Source organism: Myiozetetes cayanensis, unplaced genomic scaffold (genome assembly GCF_022539395.1).
Source record: "Myiozetetes cayanensis isolate MyiCay16 unplaced genomic scaffold, myiCay2020 scf1, whole genome shotgun sequence".
Classification (NCBI taxonomy): domain Eukaryota; kingdom Metazoa; phylum Chordata; class Aves; order Passeriformes; family Tyrannidae; genus Myiozetetes; species Myiozetetes cayanensis.
Window position 1 is genome coordinate 69,907,641 of NW_026086604.1, and position 23,694 is coordinate 69,931,334.

Sequence of the window (23,694 nt, forward strand, 5' to 3'; positions counted from 1 at the left end):
CACTTGTTTTTCCCTTTCAAAATATACTGCTTGAAAACTTTTAGTCTGTGAAACTGATGAGTATAATCTCTTGCATCTGTCTTGAAACCCTAACGAATCACGTTGAATATGTTAAAAACTTAATGTATGAGAAATTTGTATTAGTGAGCAAGTGATGTTTTCTTCAGGGGACTAAGGTGAGTATTCAAAACTTCTATTAACAAGCTGCTATGCTTTGTGGTCTCCAAAACAGGCTAACTGTTTTAGGTCCAGAATATTCTTGTGGCTTCCGCTGGAGTAGCAGTATATAGCAGTAGCTCTGGTAGTCTTTGGTTTACTTGAGAACAAATGGGATTTTCAGAATCTGTGTTACCAGTTAGTGATGGAAAATGGCAGTAGGCTAGCCTTACAATTCTATTAGCCTTCCTTATTTTATTTCTTCTGCTGTTGGTATAAGATGATGCTACACATCTGCTCTTCTTGATTTTCCATTTCAGATTAAAAAATACATGAAGTTCAATTTAAAGCAAATATCAGCTGAAGTTTAGGTTATGATTTGAGATGGTTTTGGAAAGTACTGCTTTCCAGGTGATAGTGTGAGGCTGAACTACATATTCAGTCATTCTGTAATAATTCATTGCTGCTATATTGCTACTCCTGCTTTGCTTTATCTCATCCGGCCTTCATTTGACACTACAGTGAACCAGTTCAGCTTGATAAACCAACACACATTGCTTTCTGCTAGGTTAGTCTTCTATCAGTTTAGCAAGTGAAGGGCGCAGTGCTGGGTCAGAGGAGTTCAGTTCCCACAGGTTATGAGGTTAGAACATCTATTAGCAGGAGTGAGTCATTAAATTAAGTAAGCTTAGTTGTCTTACAAAACACTGGTATTGCAGCTATGAAGACAGATGTCCAACAGCTATGGGTGTAACAGTGATTGTAAGTTAATGTAATTGTACCTATGCATGTTTTTAATCACCAAACTAAAATGCGTTTACTTGTCAGTCGAGTTAGGACTGTTACCTCTTCTCAAAAATACAGATTTGATAGTTGTATTAATCTGCATTGGTAGTATCTCTGTGTCTCAAGTAAGCTAGAGAATAGCACCAGTATTATATTTGTGGGGATTCATAATTTATTTAATCTTTTCAGGTACCAATAATAAAACTTACTGACCAGGAGACAGAAGTGAAAGTTGATATCAGTTTTAATGTAGAAACTGGTGTGAAGGCAGCTCGATTTATCAAGGAATACATGAAGGTACCAGAATGTTATACTACTTACCAAGGATGTGCTTAGATGCTTAGCTAACCTTTTTTAATATGGCTTGAAAATTTACTGCTGAAGACTATTTTCATTAATTAAACATGGGTGTTTTAATTTCTATTGGTATCTATTCCATGTTCCCTTCGAGTGCTAGGTGTTTGCCTGGATAAACCTGTACACTGAAGGGACTTTTACAATCGTGTCTAGATCTGCAGATAGCTACTAAACTTTACTTCTAAAAGTCTGTTTTCAAGGTTTGCTTACCTTGAATTTGAGTGATGCTTGGTTATGAATACCATCTTGCTAAACTTCCATAAACCAATTCCCCTGTAGCTACATACTTAAAAGTATCCTTTTATGCTCTTTAGTAAAAATGTTATTCAGATTGAAAGTTTTGACTATAGTAAGTGACACTGGCATTCAAAGAAGGATATAACAATCTTAATATTTTGGGGGGAAGAATAAATTTTATATGTAAACTCTTTGATCAAATGAGAGTCGAAGTCTATTCATCAGCTTTTAGAATAAAAAAAATGCATGTTTCAGTTCTTCCTGTAGAAACACTTTATAGGACATCACTGAAAATGCTTTTGTATTAGATTAATTTTTGTATTGTTGAGGTCGTGTAGTTCTTTATTTGTTTTTGAATGTTGACATTGTAATTGATAAGACTTATTTTGCTTTGCAGAAATATTCTTTGCTGCCTTACTTAATTTTAGTATTAAAACAGTTCCTTCTTCAGAGGGATTTGAATGAAGTTTTTACTGGTGGAATTAGCTCTTACAGCCTAATTTTAATGGCAATTAGTTTCCTGCAGGTAAGTCTGTTCCTTATTTGTTTCTATGTTCTTTAAAATATTTTGATTTTTGTACCTATGCCCTTTTGTTGTACTGTTTCTTCCGACCTCCCCTCACAATGCACAACTTTGTTGTTATGGCTCTAAGTGTTTGACTGTTGGCAGTTCCTATGGACCACCTTTCAAACATCAAAGAACTTCTCTTCCCTGTGTGAAGTGAAACAGCAGCAGGAGCCTTGTGAAAGGCATAGGGGCTGTGCATTGCTTTTTGTACCAGGGTCTGTAACTGAATGGTGTTGCCTAATGATACCTGAAGGTGTTGAGTAAATCTGCCTACAGTTCATGTGTTGCTTCCTAGACTACTAATACTGAATGTGCAGAGTAGTTGATTTCAGTGTTTATTAAGATTATGAAATCTAAAAGCCGGGTTGTTTTTTAATTATGTTGTTTAGGTCTTGACATGCCTAAGACTGGCAGATGCTATACGTAACTGATGAAATAACTGAGTTACGTTGTTACAAATGAGTCACAATGGCTTCCAGTAAATTTTTTTGACAGTAAGCTTCCTACAGGTATGAACAAGTGCAGAGTTAGCATCTCTTGGCAGCTGTGGTGGTGGGAAAACTACATATTCTCTGCTGCTGCTGCTGATTGAAATATTACTATCCGTTTTATATAACAAATATAATATGTGGAGATGGAGACAAGAATTGTATTTCAGTTGGGGCAGATAGATTCTGCCCCTCCTTCTGAAAACATTGAGGGATAGATTTTCTGTGAAAAATGGGGTATTACTTTGTTACTAACTAATTACAACAATTAGTACATACTAAGCTGTAATTTAGTAGAAGCAATACTTCTTTATTGCTTTTGACTTAAGGGAAAGAATTCCATAAGCCTCAAAAAGCCACAAGAGGAAGGTTGAAAGAATTCTTTGGCTTCCAGATACTGCTGAAGTGCTGCCCCCTCTTGGTTATGTGAGAGTAGTTTAAATACATGAAGAAGGAATGACTGAGTTGAGACTTCTGTGAAATAATACTCAGCTGTTTAAATGAGAGCTTTTTGTTGCCCTGTGTTCATGGTCTGAAAACTATTAATTTTTAATAATCAAAAACTGTGTTTTGTGACAGCTACATCCAAGAATTGATGCCAGAAGAGCTGATGAAAACCTTGGAATGCTTCTAATAGAATTTTTTGAACTCTATGGAAGGAACTTTAACTACTTGAAAACTGGTATTAGAATAAAAAATGGAGGTGCCTATATTGCCAAAGAAGAAATCATGAAAGTCATGACTAATGGATACAGACCATCCATGCTATGTATTGAAGATCCTCTCCTGCCTGGTAAGATTGTATACTTCTTGTAGTATCTCAGGGCTCTGGCTCAACTTGTGATCTCACAGATTCTGTTAGTCTGTCAAACAAGTTAAGAAGCTGCACTGAGAAGAGACGGTTGCTGGTGTAGAGGTACAGTTAAGGAGTAGGGCTAAGGGATATGGACCTGAAGTCTTCCAAGATTCATAACCTGAATAAATGGATTGCATGGAAACAGTGCAGTTGCATAATGCATTGGAGATTCAGAACTATGTTGAGCATATAATAAGAGTCTCTGACAGCACTGAGAGGCAGTGAAAGGAAGAAGTCCATGAAATGCTGGGAGGGGGCTTGTTAGTAGGAACAGTTCTCCACTGTTCATTATGAGAATGGAAGGTGGAGCATTTCCCACCTCAGTCTGTGCTGCCATACTTCAGGTAAATTATACCATATGGGAAAAAATGCCCCAGATGAGGTATCTGTCCTGCAGGGAGGTGCCATAGAGACCACATAGGAACATGGGTGTGTATCCATAAATATACAACAGGGGCCCGACTGGTGGTAAGGTGCAGAGTGGTTTGCATAACTGGCTTCTGTGCAGCACTGGGACCTTTAGAGAATGCCAGTTATGGTTGCATGTACTTTTGAAAGTAACTAACATACAATTATATTTTTTTTTAAGATTTGGTTTTGATTCAGTAACCTTCAAAATAATCAAGATTAATTTTGGCTGAGAGCCACAAAACATTTCCAGCTTTAAAGTACTCAGTTTGTATTCTATTTAGACTGTTGCAAGTAGCTAAAATTCCAAAACAGCTTTTTATTAAAGTCAATTTTCAGTTAATTTGGACTTCAGCATTAGTATTTCTGGAATGTAATTGGCACTCAAACTCTATAGTGTCACAGCACTTTTAAAGCAAATACCATGGATCAGGAGCTGAAGTCTGGCACCTTGTGAAATACTCAATATGTTGAATGTTCACAGTTCTTTAGAACGCATTGCGGGCTATGATACTCGTTTGTCTAACCACATATCTGATATGTTTGTAGCTCTGAGTTTGGGTCCATCACGATTCTTGTACTTAGCCAGGCATAGGTGTGATTTTGCAGAACTGCCACTTCATCACTGAGATTTCCTTCAGGACCTCTGTACTTACTTGCCTGAAGACCTGTTTGAATAGCAGCCTGAGCCACAATTGTTTAAAGTCAAAAACATCTACTGCCCTCCAGTTCTGTTCTATCCTATCTACTGAGGACTGAAGGAGAAGATATTGCATATGCTACACAATGTTTTAATCACTGCTAATAGTGCATTGGAGAGAAAAAATGAATTTTAGGTCCAATACTGGCTCTGAACTGTTCCTCCTAGTATAAATCTTGCATCAGTGAAGAACTATAGTTTAGAAAAAAGGTATCTTGTTGTATGCTATCAAAGAGTTGGTAAGAATTAAATTCTAGAGGAGTTTATATGGCTGAGATAATGTAATTCTTACAGGAGATAGTGTTTTGGCAATGGAAATGAAAGCTGACAATAGCTTGAAGTTATCTGACCACTATGTCCCATAGGAATATTTTCTGGCAGCTAATACAGTCCTTCAGAACTTACCTGATGGAGCTAGGAGGAAGATGATATAGAACATATAGGATGGTTTTTTGAATCAGATTGCATGAGTACAGCCTCCTTAGATCTAGACTTACTGTACAAATATGTGATTATCTTGAATTACCTGTCAAGTGTGTGTAGATAATGTCAAGAATTCTGTTGATTGGTTTAGATCTGTTCCTCCTTCTGTCCCAGTACTAAAAACTTTTCCAAGGATTCAAGTCCTTGCCCAGATGACAAGTCATAAGTTCTGATTAGTTTGTGTTGAGATCCACTCAGTGTCTAACTCAGCGAGGGCTGGTGGCAGAACTGTGGAGGAGATAGGAACAAGTATTTTGGTAGAGTGGACACAGATGTCTCTTGACTTAAATTAGCATAAGCTGTTAAAGAGTTTTGCCCCTGCAAACCTGTGTTTGCACTGTATGCACAAGTCTTTAATCTTTTTTCAATCCTTTTTCTTTTTTTTTAGCCTGATCACAACTGTCTCTAAAGTTCCAGTTAAGTCTTGGAAGAAGACTTCAAAAACTGACTTTGTAATCAAAAAATGAGACAAAAAATATGGGGATAAAAAAACCCCTTGTAATTTCTTAAAGTTGTGTAAAAGTCCCTCCTGTGAGTTTATGCACTAGTTCATTGAGGGGATACTGAAGGGTATAACTCATAAGAATAGCTTTGAGCAGTCTTGTAGGGGACAGGAACACACTTAGTGGGATTAGTTTCTTTAAGTTGGAGGAATTGTGTTTTCTTCAGTTTGAAATGGTGACATCTGCCTAACAGATGGAAGGTGTCATTAGAAGGATATGATACTTCAGTTCTACTTCCTTAGTACCTTCTGTTAGTTCCTGGATTTAGAAGAAACAGGCATCAAACTATTGTGTTCCTGTTTTGGTCATAATGGGTTTTGCGTAGATACTTCTGGGTGCTGCAGGGTTTCCTCTGAAATTTTCAAAGACTGATTATTGTGTGCTAGAAAATGATAACTTGTGTGATTTGAGAACCAAGATTCCAACAAAGATGTCAGGAATCCACACTTTAAGTGGGAAGTGTTGAAATATGGATTTGAGTTATCAGACTAATCTACTGTTGATGCATTTTGAAGTAGTTGTTTATACTTGATTTTTTTACATAGTGTAAGATCTTTCATCTTGAGTTAGTGTCCTAGGATAGGGTAATGAGATGAAAATCATTCCCTTAGGAGGGAGTTTCTGTAAACATCTTGTAGCTGCACCATTTCAATTTCTCAAAGCAATTGTCCTATTCTTTGATATATAAAAAGTAAAAGAATTTATTTAGGAGAATTGCAAAGCCAGGCACTCAGAAGTCTATTCATGGGAATATGTTAGGCCAGAGTAGATGATATTATCTTAGAAAAGGTTTTTGTGACATTGTTCTAGCAGTATGCTGTCTTGGAAGACATAACTCTGGTTGCAGGTGACAAATTTTTAATCTGTGTTTGTAAAACAAACTTGGCACTTATGCAGCAGACTGTTAGGGAGACTTATTATTTTATGTCTTTAGGAATCCAGTGATTATCAAGGTCCTTCAGTCATTTCTGATGTTCAGAACAGGAATGATTTTGATCTCATTTCAGATTCAGTGTCTAGAGTAACTAAATTGCTACACTTTAACACAGCGTTTAAAACCTGGAGTTCCACCTCCACTGCTCCCTTCCCTCCCATCCCTTTTTCTTCCATTCTGAATTGCTGTGGGCTCTAATGAAAGTTCTAAACCTTAAATTTCATGTGTTTTCTTTGAAAAGAGACTCTTTAACTTGAAGGACTTATTATGCTTCATGTTTCTTGCTTCTGTATCTTGATAGGTATCAAGTACAGGAAGTAATTAGATTGGCAACAACTGTTGGTGGGATTGCCTCTTCTAGCCTTAGTGGCTGCCCAGAATTACTCATTGCAGCTTTTCAGTATCTGCTATTTGTCATCAGAACCTGCAAATATATATGTGTGTGTATAAAACGTGTTTATAAAAATGCACAAATACATTGAAGTTAGCATCTGAAAAAACCTCTTTAATACTGAAACTTGCAAAAAGGTGTTTACTAGATAATAGCTTAGCATAAATGGGTCTGCTTTAGTCCTAGATCGTGGTCTTACCTTTACCTTTTTCAGGCTGTGTTCTTAAAACTGCTTCAGATAAAGGAGTGGTAATACTGCTAGTGAGTGATAGAAACTTTGGACGTGCTCCTTTCGGGAGGAAAGCTTTGTTAGAAAGAATAAGGATTGAATTATACGTGAAATCACATACCATTGTTATCTGCTAATGTACGTCTTTTGATTGAAGTATGTACATTTTATTTTAAAGAGTGAAAGCTTTTGGGTTACATCCTTTAACTGATCAGTCCAGATTGTGACAAAAGAAGGGTGCTCAGTTTTGTAAGACACGATCCTCTAATAAGAGTGATCTCTCAGAGGAAAATCTATTCAGGACAGCAAATGCAAATGTGCAGTTTTTTGGCTTCATTAACACAGTGCTTTCTTGATTAGGTAGGGCCATATCTATTCAGAGTTGACTGGTGCAGGTCACAGTAGCTCCAGCTGCAGTGTAAATCAGAAGCTCTGCAGACTGTGTAATTGATTAAGACTTGTTTATTCAGACACTTTAATGAACTAATTACAGGTGCAAAGTGAGGCAGTCCAGGAACCTAGGCATGAGCTATTCTGCCTCTGTTCTCAACTCTGCTTCAGTTGTGACTCAAATACAACTTTGTTGATTTAAACTGAACTGCCTGAGTATGCTCTAAGTGGATTAGGGAAGGCTTATGATTTCTTTTGCTGGCACAACAGTGCCATTATGTGGTAACTGCTGCTGGACACAAGTGTCCTGCTTCTGAGAAACCTATACTGAATTAATCATTACTTTTCTAGTAGAATTAACGTTTTTCTGCTCTGATTTCTTGACCACTGAAATAGCTGCCTTTGGACTAAGTCCTTTGTGAAGTCCTCTGTGAAGAATACTACTATGTCTCCTAGATTGACTGTCCTAAGCCCACACTGATCTCTGCTTCTACTTCAGAATACAGTGCAATAGTAAATAGATAATTTGGAGAGACTTCTGTAATTTTGAGGCTGGTAGCTGCTGCATATTGCAGCAGTGCATTCAGAACAAGATAGTTACTTCAGTAAAGTATTTTTATATACTTCAGGAAGTATTTCTTGTTCAGTTTTTATTTGACCATGTAAATTATTAGAAAAGTTGTGTTTTACCAAAATGCTCTTGTTTTCAGTCTGTTTTCACCGATTATGCTTTTCTGTTAGGGTGGCATTATGGTTGTAGAATCTTGAAGGATTAAAATGTGTTGTCAGGTAGTAAAGTCAAGGCTGTTTTTCTTTTTTTTTCCCCCTGAATGACAGATCTTGGCATGTTTGTCTATAATGGCTTGCTGGACAAAATGCTTAGGGGAATGAAGAATTCTTCTGAAGTCAAACTGAGCCTCATTGGATTCAGTCCTCCAAAGGATAGATTCTGTCCTTTACTCACCAATTTTCAAAGCTGATTTTTCATTAATTTCTTTTAATTATGGGCCCTGATCTGATTTTTAAGCTTAAAAGAGTCGTGCTCAGTGGTTCATCACTCTTGAGTGTTCTCACAGCATTTCACACGTTATTCTGAAGGAGGGAAGCTTTCACTCTTGAGTGTTCTACCCAGTCAAGACTTAATCTGTATTTTATGCAACTTGAAGGAAGTTTTATTTGTGTTTCTTAAATTGAATGCTGACAGTGAACTTTTGGTGTCTGGTGACAAATATATCTACAAAAACTCCCCACATGTTTCATGCTATTAATAGCAAAAGTCAAAGGTATCAAATGTATGTACATTTTCACTGATAGAGAAACTGTACCATGTTCTTAGCTTCTGAAGTTCCTCATATGGCATTGTATTTGGAAGGAATTCTGGTTTAAATGTCACTCATGCCTAAAGAAGAGCAGTTGAGAGTGCCAGTAACTTGATCAAAAAACAATGCTGTACAAACTTCTGGAGTCCTCTGTGATAGATTTTGAGCAAATGGTTTATCCTGTGGAGATAAATAGTCTGTATGAGCTGGTTTATTAATGTCTAGTTTTGATAACGTTAAATAAGGGTTGATGAGTGTATATATGACCCAATGAAGATAATGTGGCTGCACAAGTGTCATTTTAAGCTGAATTTGGCCTGCAGAAACTCTACTGGTAAGTGAGGCATGATGCTTTGAGTTAGGTAGGTTCACTCTTGAAAGACAGCTATAAAAGCTTAAGCTGATCTCTGTGCTGTTTCCTTCAGGCACTGGTACATGAGTATTTTAAGTGGTAAATTGAAGGCATAATGTTATGTCATTTCTAAGGTTAACTTCTGTTGAGATAGGCACACTCAGTTGTTCTTGATATGATTAGGATGGGATAACCAGCTTGAACAGTTAGGCTGTATTGTTAAGGCTTCTGAGCTTTAAGTATGAATAATTTTTTGGTTACTGATATTAAAAAAAGATAATCTGATGACTGTCACATTATTTCAGGAAACGACGTTGGCAGAAGTTCTTACGGTGCCATGCAAGTGAAACAAGTTTTTGATTATGCCTACATTGTTCTTAGCCATGCAGTATCACCACTTGCAAGATCATATCCAAATAGAGATTCTGAGAGGTAATTAGTTCACTTTTTAAATATCCATTTTTCTGTGTAATCAATTAGGAATGTTTGGGTCTAGATCAATAAAAATAATATTGTTGTTTATTGTTTAAATGTGGCTGTATTGAAATCTGCACAGAAACTTAAACTGCCCAGGGATTTGAGAGTGCAATGCCTCAATTTGCAGCATTGAAAGGAAGAGAGTGTGATAAAACCCAGGATGACTCCAGTATGAGATTCTGTTATTTTGTGGAAGGGAACCAGAAGATAATTGGTGTTTCCTCAAACATTCTGCTTAAAGTATTTTAAGGGAAGGTTTTGCTGGTTTAATGTTTGGTATGATGTATGTCTATAATATGACAGAAAGAAATGTGTATAATCAAATTGCCTGTGTAGACAGAAAATTAGACAACAAGACTACGGATTTCCTAGTTCTTTAATACATGACCCCATGAGCTGTTTTAAAAGACCTGATATGTATTTCAGAATTAAAAGAAGAATTAGAAGTATTATATTAGAAATAATTAAAAATATTGAAAGAATCAGTTCAGTTTGACCATAGTGTCAGGACTGCCATTAAAAGTAGCATACTTGTAGACATGCCATTTTTAATGCAGTTCTTAGTGTCTTTCATAGAAACACTGTATAACCAGTACTTTCTCATCTCTCACCTTTGCAATTTTGATGTTTTTTGAAAGGGGGAGGAGAAAGCAAAGGAGGGCATGGCAACCATGTTATATTTCCATTCATGTGTCTGCTCTGGTGTATTTTATTCTAACCCTCAGTATAAATTTGAGGCTAAATCAAAGTATGTGTCTTCCCTGAAACTTCCATAGAATCCCACTGGCTTTGAGCTCCCCAGCTAATCACAGGGAGGAGTGGCTGTAAAAAGCCACGTAAACTATCTTGACATGACTACCCACTCTTGTCATGATGTGAACTTCCAGCATTAATGTCACTGGAAGTTGAAGTAGTTTTTCTGCAGTAAGTTTACATCAAAGTGGATGCTGTCTTTCAATGGTGGGTGTAAAACTGGCAGTACTTTACTCTAGGTTTTCGGTGGTATTAAACTCACAAAGGTTGAGAGTGAACTGTGATGGAGGTACAGGTGGAGTGATACAGAGTGTTACACACTGACATTTGAGACTGCTGTTTTAAGATAGATTAAAGGTCTATCTGTTAAATGTGTATTGCCTGACAATTCTTGAAACTTTGTTCTTATCTAAGTATAGAACAACTTAGGGATTCCTGAAGTTTTGCTAGTCTCTTGGGTCCTGGCCTCCATTAACTTCTGTGTTTCTCTGAAGGATATAGTCATTCTGTTGTGAGGTATCTGTATTTATTACAGACATCAAAAAGTATATTTGTAGTGCATTTGATAGAAGCCTCAGGTGTCATCAATATGTGCACTCCACATGTACTTACACTTCTCACTATATTAGGGAAAATGTTTGGATTTTGTCACAGCTTCAAACCTGTGAAGCAGTCCCAAGCAGCAGTGTTCAGGTGTCATGTGTCTGACCTGTCTGCAAGTTCTGGGCTGTCTGTGCCAGCGATGTCTGAATTTCAGAACCTGTCATGCCAGTGGCTTGCCTTTCTATCAGGGGTGTGACAAGAGGAACAGCATTCAATTAAGTCCTGTATACAAATAGTTCCCCCAGCACAGTCTTGTCAGTGCCAAGGGACCTGTAGGTGGATGATGAGCTGTTTGGTAACAAGTTTTGTTGTGGGATCTCAACAGTCCATGTTTGAAACTGAGGTTCTTAGTTAAACTTGATGTGCTTGGGTAATCCAGGTGTGTTTCAGATCCCTCTTCCACTGGTGAGACAGAGTGGTCTATGCTCTGTATCAAGACTTTTCTGTTGGCCTGACCTAAAGCCTAGCCATCCAGGAGCCCTTTATTCTGATAATTTTTTTCCCTTTTCTAGGCTTGTTGAGGGTAGACTGAACTATAATATAACTATAAACAATGATCTCCCTTGAAGACCAATGACATGATATCCTACTAGAAGGACTGAGACTAAATAAAGAGTACTTGAAAGGATAGAATTTGCAGGAGGCTGAACTGCCTAGGCTGACTTGAGTTTTTGGTTTTGTCCTAATTGGGGCTAACTTTTCCCTAAGTGGAATTACTTGTTCTTACACTGTCTGATGGGTTTGAATTCATATCAACTTTTTTCCAGGGAAGATTTCTGCCTACAGAATTCAATTGTGTAGATGGCAGTCTCAGTAGATTTCAGATCTTTCTTGATGACTGTTATTACTCTCTTCCAGGGTCAGTCCAACTCAAATGACCAAATGTCTAAGTTAATTTAAGGCTCTCTAGCCCTCTGCTGCTTCTGATATTCCCAGCAGGGAAAAAAAAGTCAGCTTTTAGTCCTTTGGCATTGACCTTTTCCTTCTCCATGTTCTGTAGTAACAAGTCTCACAGAATAATAGGGGATAGATTCAGATGACTCTTTCCACCATTGTCATTTAAGCTTCTAAATACATCTGAGGTGAGGTGTAGTGGGGATTGGAAGCTACCTTCTCTCATGGAAAAACTTTCTTCCAAGTGGAAAAAGTAATTCTTACAGCTACAGAAATTACCTTAAAGCTATTTTGTTCCCAGTCAGTCTCACCCATCCCCTTTCAAGAACAGGTCAGGAGAGTTTCATAGACAGTTTGGTTGATTTTATTAGATCAAACAGCTTCCTGTTACCTTGGAAAAAAAGAGCTTCCTAGCAGGAAAATGAGGAGACTGATCCATTTTGAATCTGTGCAACTTGTATGCAAGATAAAGTTTGGTGTTCTGACTTCAGCCAAGATGATTGAAAATCGTGATTACTTTCTTAGTATTTAGGGCCACAGAGATGTGAGTCTAGTTTTAAAACTATAGTCGTGGACAGATTATCTTATGCCTAAGGATTGGTGTTACTAAAGCTGTTCGAAGCACATACTGTGGTCTTTGCCCATAACCTGTCTCTAGGGAAGAGTGTTATCTTAAGTGAGCTAAGTTCTTTTTTCTGAGGAGTGATGTTTTCATAGAATCACTTAGGTTGGAAAAGACCTCTAAGATGATTGGGTTCAGCCATTAACCCAGCTACCACTGCATTCACTGCTGAACCATGTCCCTCAGTGCCATATTTACATGGCTTTTAAATACATCTGGGCATGGTAAGTCCATCACTTCCCTGGACAACCTGTTCCAGTGCTTTATGATCCTTTTGATGAAATTTTTCCTAATATGCAATCTAAACCTCCCCTGGTACAGCTTGAGGCCATTTCCTCTTGTTTTGTCACTTGTTACCTGGGAGAGGAGACTGGCCCCTACCTGGCTACGATCCCTTTTCAGGTAATTGTAGAGAGCAGTAAGGTTGACCCTGACTCTCCTTGGGGCTAAACAACTCTCAGCTGCTCCTCTTAAGACTTGTGCTCCGCACCCTTCATCATCTTCCCCTCTCTTCTTTGGACACACTGTTTTTGAGTCTTGACCTTTTTCCCATTTCTGTTCTGTTTCTTGATAAACCACAGGAAACCTTAGCAGATATTTGGCAACAAGATCTTGCTTATTGATTAATTTTCTTTGAAATAGTAGACTGTCTGTTACCATCCTGTCCATGGCCTCTATATTAAGCTGTAATTTCACATTATACCTCATCTAGCCTAACTGCCTCTGGACTATCTCCTGTCAGCTCTGCTTTTCCTTTCTTCTCAGTCTCAGTCTTGCCTTGGATCAGATCTAGCAATCCTATAGTCAGAGGATGAGTCAGATTGATTCTCTGGTCTGATTGAGAACAAATATCTCAACACTTCTGTCATGTCAGGAAGTTGATCCAACACATGACTGATGATGGACAGATCAGAAGCAAGAGAAGCAGAATGAGTTCACATTTGCGTCAAGAGCCATTTCACAATTATGCTAGTCTAGTTGTGACAAAGATGCATCCTTAGGTTAATATGAATGTTCTGCAGATCAGGATGTTGGCTGACACGTTGGTCTGTTGCAGAGTCCATATAGGAATGTATGCTCAGACCGCATCTCTAAAGAGCTATGTAGTCACATTTGTGAAGCAGTTGAGGTCATATGAAATGAGGATGGAAGACTCGATTCTGCTCTCATGTGCTCTTCAGTATAAGGAAGACTTTGGAAGTCTTCTCTAATGGTGCCAGACATGGTGCAGGTGGACGAGGGAAAGGGACTGTCATGCCAGCAGGCTGGAGGTTGAGGAGTTGTCATTTACAGGTGATAGTCTTCAAAACAGCTGTAGTCTGAGCCATATAGAAAGTGATCTTTCCATCTCTGTGCTTAGAAAGTTGTTTAGTCTCTTTTACGGTTCAACTGATCTAACTGCTGACAGGTGTGTATGTTAGGTTTTGGTTGCCACTGGTTGGCCAGAATAGTTCTGGGAGCTCTGGGAGCTGTCAAAAGGAATGTTAAGTTTGCCTACCAGATCTGCTGACACAGAGAGGAGAAATGTGCTGTTTGAAACAGCTCTTCATTTGCTTCACATCTTGAATGGTGGTGGTGTCACTAGAATGCTTGCTTTCTTTTCAAAGGTATCAACAATACCAACTTCTCCTATGCAGAGTTTTTGTCAGGGTAAAGGTTTGAGGGTGTTTTTTTTAATCCTCCTGCTCAAGCCAGATCCTTCTCAGGTGCTCCTTAGTTTGCTTTTAAATTAAATTGCACTTTTAATACCCCAGGGATATTTTACTTATTTTGACTGTTCTCTCACAGACTTGATGTTTTTTCATGCTCTGCTACTGACTCATTCATGTGGAGTTTGGCTGGAGCTTTACATATTTGATTTTACTGAAACTGATGTTATCGGTCTGAACCTTTTAAGAGTGATCTTAAGATTGATTTGCGCAGTAGTTGTGCTGTAATGACAGCTAGAAAGTGTCCCTGTGAACTGAGGTCTTGCAGTGTGTAAAAAGAGAAACTTCTAAGTTCTTACTATAAAATATACTAGACATATAACTAGCTTATTCCTGGTTTTGCTATATGATAATATTAAGGGAGAAACCTTAAAGAGGCATCTTTCACAGGAGAGCTGTCAAATTTTATTAGCCATTTTTTCCATGTCTTCCATCCAAGCATCTTTGAAGAGTTATGTGTCTTGTACATCTATAGCAATTCTGGCCTCAGTCAAATAAAAAGCCCCAAAAGTGTGAGGTTTTCTTGTAATAAAGGCAGGGTAGATTAATAGGGGTTTTTTTTCCTAAGCATTTTCAGTGGTGAAAACGGATCTAAGCATAACTTTTAAATGCTTATATAAAAACTTGTTCTTTGAACCCGTGGATATGCTGAAGTCCCATACATAGGAAATAGTATTCTTTGAGATCAGTGTCTGGTTTGATCACACTTGCTTCCTTTTGCTGCTACATTAAGTATATGGCAGTATAGCCTCAGTCACTTTTCAGTTTCTGATGTCTCATAATGAATGTTTTTAATTTTGCTGTACAAGCAATGTAGCATGGATCTACCTTTGAACTCCTGACCTTATAACTTACTGAATTTCCTTTTTCCCACAAAAAATTAGAGTTTAGGTATTTGATCTCTGTGCTCTTTGAAAGGAACTGGTGATAGAACATATTCCTCAGTTCTCTATGTGCAATTCTGACACAGTTGTTGGTGTAGCAGTAGTTTCACCCATTATACCGATTTGATAGCAGGCATTTTAGTGTATCAGTCACCCAGTCTGATAAAAATACCAGCCTGTATTGTTCATTTTCCTTCTGGTATATGAAGTCATGACTCTTGGTTTTGCTTCTGGGAAAGTACTCCAAGAAGCTCCAGGCTTGGTGAACTCCTTATCTGTTGTAAGAGCTTGTGTTATTCGATCACTTTTCATTTTCTGGTTCTAAGACCAGAGCTGGTGGTAGTTGTGAAATTTATAAGTTGTCCTGGAATAAAAGCTCAGCTCTTTCTGAAGGCATTCTCAGATGAAACTTCTTAACTGCAAGATTTCCTTCCCTATTCTGGTGCTGAAGAGACCCAGCAAGTGTATGTTTGACTCCCATATTGGCATTGCTGTCTTGGGAACTGCAGCTATAGGGCCACAGCTGATCCTCTGCAGTTTTGGTCATCCCTGTCTTCATTCTGTCTCCTCTTGCTCAACTTTCCTTTTGAGACTGAGAAACTAGAACTGCATTGAGTATTTAAAATGCTGTTACATCATGGGAGTGTACATTAACAAAATGTAATCCTCTGGCTTATTTGTCCTTTTCCTAATGTACTCTGCTTAGCTATTGAACTGCGGTTCCCAAAGAATTACCTATTATAACCCAGATCTTTTAGCTGCTTGAGTGGTGACAATCACACTTCTAATTCTGCATGTAAAAATGCAAGATCTTATTTTCCATTGTGCATCATTTTATTTACATTCTGTAGGTAGCATGGTGGATGACATGCATTCTGTCCTGGTGGCCCATCTGCAGCTACTGGACTTGTAACTTAGATGATGTTATTTGGTTCAATGTTTCCTTAAAATGCTGGAGTGACTTTTTTAGTACTAACAGTGACATGTCTTTAAAGTTGGAAGACTAACATGGAATGTGATATTTGGTCTTGCATGAAATAGTAATCCCTATGACAGTAGGAGAATTAGTGATACTTTTTAAAGCGTTGCTATGAAACGACCTAATAAAGGTAGTCTGAATACGTTAAGGCTTTGTATGTCCTGCCTTCCCATCGTACACCTAAACCAAAAGAAAATTCCAGTACAGGTACAATGTACCTTTATGATGTGAAATACAAAAACTGTAATGTAACTATGGGAGATTTTCAAAACTAAAATAACACTACCTTCTCCAAGGTGATAACTTTTCACAGCTCATATCTGTACAATAGTAATTTCTTTGTGTGCTTGGACCATGGAGCTTATAGTTAGTGTTTCAGCCATTAGTCTCTGATGAAAGGAAAGCTTGAAAATTTAGCTCTCAGACAAGAAGACAATACCTGCTCAAGGAAAACAATTCAAATAGCTGAATATTGGAAAAACATGGTGGGAAAACACTGTTTTGATAACTGGTTAGTGTTCAACAGGACCAGGTAAGCGTTTTCTCTGAGCCTCATACTGTTACAAATTTTTTAAAATACTCACTCATTCCAGTTTTGGAGCCAGTCTCGTTTTCACTACCTCACGATCCATGGTACTTCCTTTATAACTGTGGGAACCTTAACACCTTTTAAGTGGTCTTGTAAACCTGTAAGCAAGGATTAGTGAAGGTATCAGTCTCCAGAAAGTCCTGGGATCTTGGTGTCTTCAGTGCATCCCATACCTGTTGTAGTCCAGATTCTGTGGAAATAATTCTGTGTTGTAATACAGATTTCTGTATGGAGAAATGCAAGAACCATAAATTGCTTTTATCAAGTACACTGGTGTCAGCATGTACATTCTTGATAACTAAGATGCACTACATTTAGATATACAGACTAAAAGTCTTACCTGTGTGTTAGTGCTTGCATGTTGGAACAGTAGAATAAAAATAATATACTAATATAAAAACTGGTGATTTAGAGGATTAAATTGTGCATTGAAAAAATGAAAGTTCAAAAGAATTCTTTGGTTAGGGGTGTCTGACTTTTAGCATAATTTGGTTGCTTGTTACAATGCTTGCAAATATGTAACCAACAGTCTTTGTTTAATACTTAATTGAAAAATTTTTTTAGCACATTAGGTAGAATCATCAAAGTGACCCAAGAAGTGATTGACTACAGGGCCTGGATTAAAAAGAAGTGGGGGAGCAAAATTAATTTATCACCTGAACTTGGTAGGTATAGCAGGAAACCAACTTAAATTTTTTTTCTTGAATTTGATGTAATCAAAATACTCAAACCTTGAAATTTAATCATTCAAAATAGCAAAATCATTCAATATAGCAAAAAATAAAAGGAACTTGTAACTTTCTAACCCAAGACTAGTTTTCTCTGAGCCTGTTTTTCAATTAGCTTGTTAAACTGCAGTTCTTCTTAGACTTCAAGGCCCATATGCTTGTGTTCTGTGCTCTTAAATGATACTTATGTTTTCTCTTAACAGATAATAGGTTGAAAATAAGAGACCAGATAGCTCTCTGCAATGGAGAACAGCAACAGAACAGGGACTCTGAACCTTCTTACAATCAACACTTGACTTTGTCATTGGGCAGCACACAACAGTTATCCTCGGGATCATCTGCATCTTCTGTATCATCACTCTCTGGCAGTGACATTGTAAGCTTTTTCTTTTAATAGGTTAAACTAATAAGAAGCAGAGTTTCTCTTATGCTTCAAAGCCTCAACTGATACAATATCATGTGATGTGGTACTGTCCCTAGACTGCTACAGCAAATCAGTAATGTCCCCTGCTCAGAAAAATTACTGAAATCAAACATTTTTTCCATTAAATTAAATGGGTCTTAATTCCATCCTAAATCTTTGGTACCCTTGGTGGTAGTATTTAGATGTAATGAAATATAACAACCCAAATTAACAGTGGCTAATTAAGTAGAAGAGTAGAAATACGTCTTCAGAAATCTACCTGTTAAACAAAATCTTCCACTGTCGAGTTCTGATCCTTTTTCCCCACACCCAAAATTGAACATGAGCTTCATGTTGTGCTGTGAAGGTGAACAACATTCCTTACTATTTTTAGCCAAACAGTCAGTTCATGTTTTAATGGTAACAGAGCACTCACATAAAGTCTTGTCAGCTTCCTTACTCGAAAGTAATTGCTGGGCTTTATTGTAACTTCCTGGAAGAGGAGGCTGCAGTCTCTTGAGGTATGTTCCCAGATGCTTAAGATTCTGTAAGGTAGGGTTTTTTTCTGTATGAAGTTAAATCATTGCAGAATTAGGCAGTGCAGATTATAAAGCACAGCATTACAAGGTGTGAGGTGCTCATTGTAAAACCTACTGAAGCATTCGGTCATGGGTAGAGGCATTGATGGAACAAGATGTAGTATGCAGTCAGTTACAATAGTGAATAACTGGATGATGCCAAGAGAGGTCCAAATACCTGTTTCTTGGTTGTTTCAAAAACTAGTCAAATATGGAATTAAAAGTTGGGAATTGTATTCAATAAAATGTTAATAGCTTTTAAGAGACAAGAACCACCTTTATATGTTCTGGTTACTTTCTAAAATTATTTTATAGTACTGATTTTTTTGGTGTTGAATTGTCTTTTCATGCCACTATAGTATATATGGCAAATGCTTTAGTTGCACCATCTGGCTAATGGAAAAAGAACAGCATGATGCTTGCCAGTGATACTGTTAGCCATGTTCCTGGTTTAAGTAAGTCAGTAGGCAAGATTTTGCTGTAATAAATTTTATGACAAAATGCAAATAATGGCTTAATGTGCACTCCCAACATAATGGGTGGTGAGTGGTTATTGAGCTCCCCTTAGTCCCATTTTGCCTGGTAGGAGATGAAACTTCATTGCCTTATGCCAGACAAATTAACAAAAAGTGAAAAGGAAACGCTCAACAAGATGGACCTGAAATCTGCTTGGGCATCTACAAAGTAGAAGGAAATGCTACCTTTTTTAACAAAATAAAAAACATTATGTCCATGTCCTTGTGACAGTCTCTAGTTTAAGGCCTGGTCACATATTGGCATTATGTCCTTAATAGACCGATAGCATGTTATCTTAATTTGGAATGGAATGGCATGTTTCTGGCAAATAACTGATGAGTTCATCCTACTCATACTTGGGCATTTGAGGAGGAGCAAGTTCTGGTTGAGCAGTACTGAGATTGCACCTGATTGAGGAAGAGAAGTCTGTTCTGCCTTTGCCAGGTGGTCTGTGCCATGATCTGGCATAATGCTATGCCCAGGTTGCAGCAGAGGAACCTCTAGCACGTGTGACAACTTCGTGTTTGTGCCAAAACTTCTCATGCAGTACAAATAGGTATGATGTGGTGAGCTTTGGTATCAGCTTCAGAAGAAGGGGATAATGAATATGGTGCATCTCATCACTTTGGAGTTATATGTAGTTTTTCCTCTGCTCTTGTGGAAGGGTTGTTCTTCAGGAAGGATTCTGAATTTATTTAAAGTTAAATCACCTGAACTTCTCTGATACTGGAAGACTGAAAGCAAGGGACAAGATTATAAAGAAAACACAGGGGACAAGGAGACCTTAGAGTCACAGTTTACTATCTGTTCCCAATAATTAAATTTTATTTTAGTAGCAATATATTCATCCCTATGTCATTATAAAACTTAAACACAAAGTCTACATTAAGACACTTTTTCTGGAGGTGTATTTTGTATGACTGCAGAATATCTTTTGCTTGCTTATCAGCTGTAAGATCCTAGCTGTTAAATTAGAGGGACTAGATAGTGTATTTGGTTTTCCATTTACTGATGAAGTCTCACTGGCAATAGTGATCACCTGCATCTGGAACTTTTTGAGGAAATGGACTTGGAAACTTGTGACATTAGTTGATCATATTGCCCCTCTCCAGCCGTCCATGTTAGTGCAAAAGGAGTTGTGTTCTGAAGTCATCACATCACTGTACACTGGCTGTAGGTCTGGAGACCTTGCATATATTTGTCAACATGTCCCAGAAGCAATACTGGCAGTGTGTATTGAGTGTGCAGGAGTTATCATAGCAGTGCAGTATTGCTCATAGGGATCCTAGAATTTTTATTAAGCTCTGTAGTTTAATAGTTATTTGTAATATAGCATGCTGTGTGGTTTTTAAACAGATTTGTTTTCTTGAAGTTCTGACAGCAGTACAGGTTTGACTTTATAATCTTAATTATAAGACTCAGCAGCTGAATAGACAAGACTTCTTGTGTCTTGGACTTATGGGCCCTTCAGATACAGCAATGGTTATAAATTTATTCCAGCAGTGGGAGAACAGGTCTCAGAATAAAACAAGGAGCAGGTTTTTCTGGAGACTGGATTGGCATAATGTGTAGGGATATGAGAGCTTACACTTACTACCCTGAGTTCTTTGCTTTTCTGCTACTCCTTTCCTTCCTTTGGGGACCATGGCAACCTTTTGAAGGTGAGAACTTGTGTACTTAGGAACAAGAGAAATGCCTTCTTCAAGGACAGCCTTCTCTTTCCCAGTATATTTTAGATTTATGTGCTTTTTCTCAGCATACCACCTGAAATTCAGGAAGAATTTTCACATCTAGAACTAGTTTGCTACTTAGCCCAGCATGCGGATCTAATGAGACCAAATCATAATCTGAACAAAAAGTATCATTTTATGGATTTACAAAATACCTTAAGCTGGCACTGTCTGGCTGGTGAAATTCTAGTTGTTGTGCTGTCTTTCACGTGTCCTAGTCAGCTGCAAAATATAGGTCATGAAAGACAGCTTTTCAAAGGACCAGTAAATTTTGGATCAAAAACCTCATGTAAAAGAACCTGTCTTCTGATACCACTGTTACTACTAATGAGAGAGAGCTGTTCAGTTTGTGGGGTTGTCTTACTGTACATGTCAATACGGACTTGCTCACCAGTACTTCTAATGTAGTTCTTTACAAAATACTGAGTGTTAAAATTCCTACTTTTTTACCTCAGCTCTCTGAAAAATATAAATATTAGTGATAAGGAGCAAACTGAGGAACACATGAGAAAAACAAGACCTCTGATCACCAGAACGTATTAGACTGTTCATATATTTTTCTGGTTTCTGTTTATTATCAAACTGATCTATGTAGTAAGTCTTCTCTCAATTAAGCCTTCTGCTCTTCAGGTATTTAGAATACTCTGTGCTGCCATGACAAAAAGCAGTGTATGTTCTTTATTTACTCTTGCAAACAAGTAAATTGTAAAATACTGTGTATCCCCACATGGTTCAACAAATGTTTAATTGAATAATGGAAGATGCTTCATAAAGGACTTTACCATCAAGGACAGTGGAAAGCATGTGAGTGTTTACTCTGGTGGCAAGAGTTAAACTGTTCTGTAACAGAAAACAAGCCTCTGGCACTAGGAAATCTCACCTTCATACTCAGTTAGGTGAGTGTTATGAGAATCTAAAACCAGGTGAAAAGAAAGATGTTTGTACTCAGCTCTCTACTTGTTCTGACTAGTTACAGATGTCAGTCTCACAGCCTAAGCAGTGACCAAATTCCTCATGAAAATATGTGGGTTTTTTTTATTCTGGACCTGCACTCTGTAACTGGTGACCTGGATTTCTTACTGCTAAAGCATTGTAGAAAAATGCTTTCTATTAGCTCAGGAAGTTGTGGAGTAGTGCTGGAGAGTATCTACTGCCTGATAAACAGTTTCTGCCAAGTAAAAAATAATCCTATGTATGTCTCATTTTGATCTGTTTTGATTCCTAGTGGTAAGTATGCTCTGAAATTTTGATACTGTTATGCCAAATAAAGCTTAATATTTTATGTGACAGTGATACCTGTATATCTGAAACAGATGTCATAGGAAAATTTAAAGCTATTTTCTCTTGCCTGATGGCTATATAATCTCATATCCAGTCCAACGCAGAATCTCCAAGTTGTCTGCTAGAAGTTTGGATCTAACAATTTTCATGCACTTTATCTCAGTGTTTCTGGTGATAATACTGCGTGGGCTTGTATGACAAGATGATTTTGTGGTGGGTTCTGAGTTCTCAAGATTGTGCAGTCATGCCAAGGTAGTTGAAGTTTCAGTGAAAACGGTACCCTTATAGTCTAGCTTTGGGGATGGCACAATCCTTGCCTCTTTTTAACCCTTAAGCATTTACAGTATCTTCCTTCAGACTGTTCTTGAAAGTTCAACTGTAAGCCTTGAAGGTCAGCCTCATAAAATCCTTCTGTCAGAATGTCAGTGCTTGATTTCCCCACCATTCTGCCCCATCAGCTAATGAATGCGCTGAGCAGTACCTTCAGTGTTCTGGGAATGTGTCTCTTCACTGTATCAAGAACTGTGTATTCTGAGAGTAATATATAAGTATGACTGATAAGACTAAGACTCACTATACTTCCAGTTCTGCTGAATGCATGCAAGATCCACACTGATTTTGGAACTCCTACTTGCTTTGCAGTAATTATGGCTTTGTACTTGAACTCAACATGCTTAATGAAGTTTCACCACCTCATCTTCTTTCTTATTAGCCAAAGACCGTGAATTTCAGCTTATTAGCTGGAGCTGTTGTAATTCCATATTCACAGAGAGAGGTGATAGAGTATATGCCTTATCTTGTCAAGATAAATGTTGCGCTTCTTTTAAAGTTAAGTTTGCAGATGTAAGGTACGCACTTATCTGCAGTAAAGGGACAGACACTGCAGAATATGTAACAGCTCTTCTTGTAGTCTTGTTAAATTTGTCTTAATGACTAATTAATTTGTAGGGTTGCAGTTGAAATTTTGTGTGTAAGGAGAGGTGGCAGAAGGGGGTGGCCTTGTAAAATTCTTAGTCTGAGAGTAAGAGCTACACAGATTTTTTTCTCCTACTTACCTGAATAGTCTCATGTCCTAACCAAAGTAATAATTCAAATGTGTATTGATAGTTGATCATAATTATTATGCAGGCTTTTTTCTTGCTCTTTTCCCCTTTCTGAACAAGTAGAGGCAAGTTCTTTAAAAGGCAGGCCCTCTTGATTGTTAGTGTAAGTGCTGATTTGCAGCCAGCTGGTCTCCACATGAAGCAGTGGGCAACTCTGAGTGTATAGGCACTGACAACCTGATGTTACTGGGAAAAAACACTTGATTGACATTTCATTTGAGGATTTAAGAGTTTAAGCCCCATATTGCTTAAAACTCCACTCTTTTTACCTGCTAATGCTGGTGCAGATTACCATTGGTTTCCATGAACTAGAGGGGAACAAATTTTTTTTCCAGTGCTTCTTTTGCTTATTTTCCTCTTTCACCATATAGCCCCACATTTGTTTTTGTGTTTTTTAAGCTATATCTCAGACCATGTGCTGTTTTATACTGTCTCATACTCTCCATCGGTTCCATGCTCTCTCTATCGGTTCCTTGAGCAGTCTTTTAGCTATATCCACTTGAAGTAAATATCTGCAAAGCCAGAGGAGGCACAACATTGAATGCAAAATTCTGAAGTAATTTTATTTAATAACAAGTTATTCTAAGCAGCAGACGGTACAGAGGGAATTTTTATGTCAACAAGTAAGATGGGATTTCACTGCTGTGATGTCAGTGAAGTAAGGAAAGCACATAATTTTGGAAGAGTC

The 23,694-nt window shown here is 37.8% G+C and overlaps 1 protein-coding gene across 4 annotated transcripts in view; it reads left to right on the forward strand.

Moving 5' to 3' along the window:
- The window catches only part of TENT4A (terminal nucleotidyltransferase 4A), a 58,888-nt gene that overhangs the window by 17,748 nt on the left and 17,446 nt on the right, over window positions 1-23,694 (forward strand). For all 4 annotated transcript variants that reach the window (XM_050320273.1, XM_050320285.1, XM_050320293.1 and 1 more), the window contains exons 5-10: window positions 1,132-1,239; window positions 1,934-2,062; window positions 3,172-3,385; window positions 9,463-9,589; window positions 17,232-17,332; window positions 17,599-17,771. In XM_050320273.1, coding sequence (XP_050176230.1) covers window positions 1,132-1,239; window positions 1,934-2,062; window positions 3,172-3,385; window positions 9,463-9,589; window positions 17,232-17,332; window positions 17,599-17,771 — 852 coding nt within the window. The remainder of the gene's footprint in view (window positions 1-1,131; window positions 1,240-1,933; window positions 2,063-3,171; window positions 3,386-9,462; window positions 9,590-17,231; window positions 17,333-17,598; window positions 17,772-23,694) is intronic.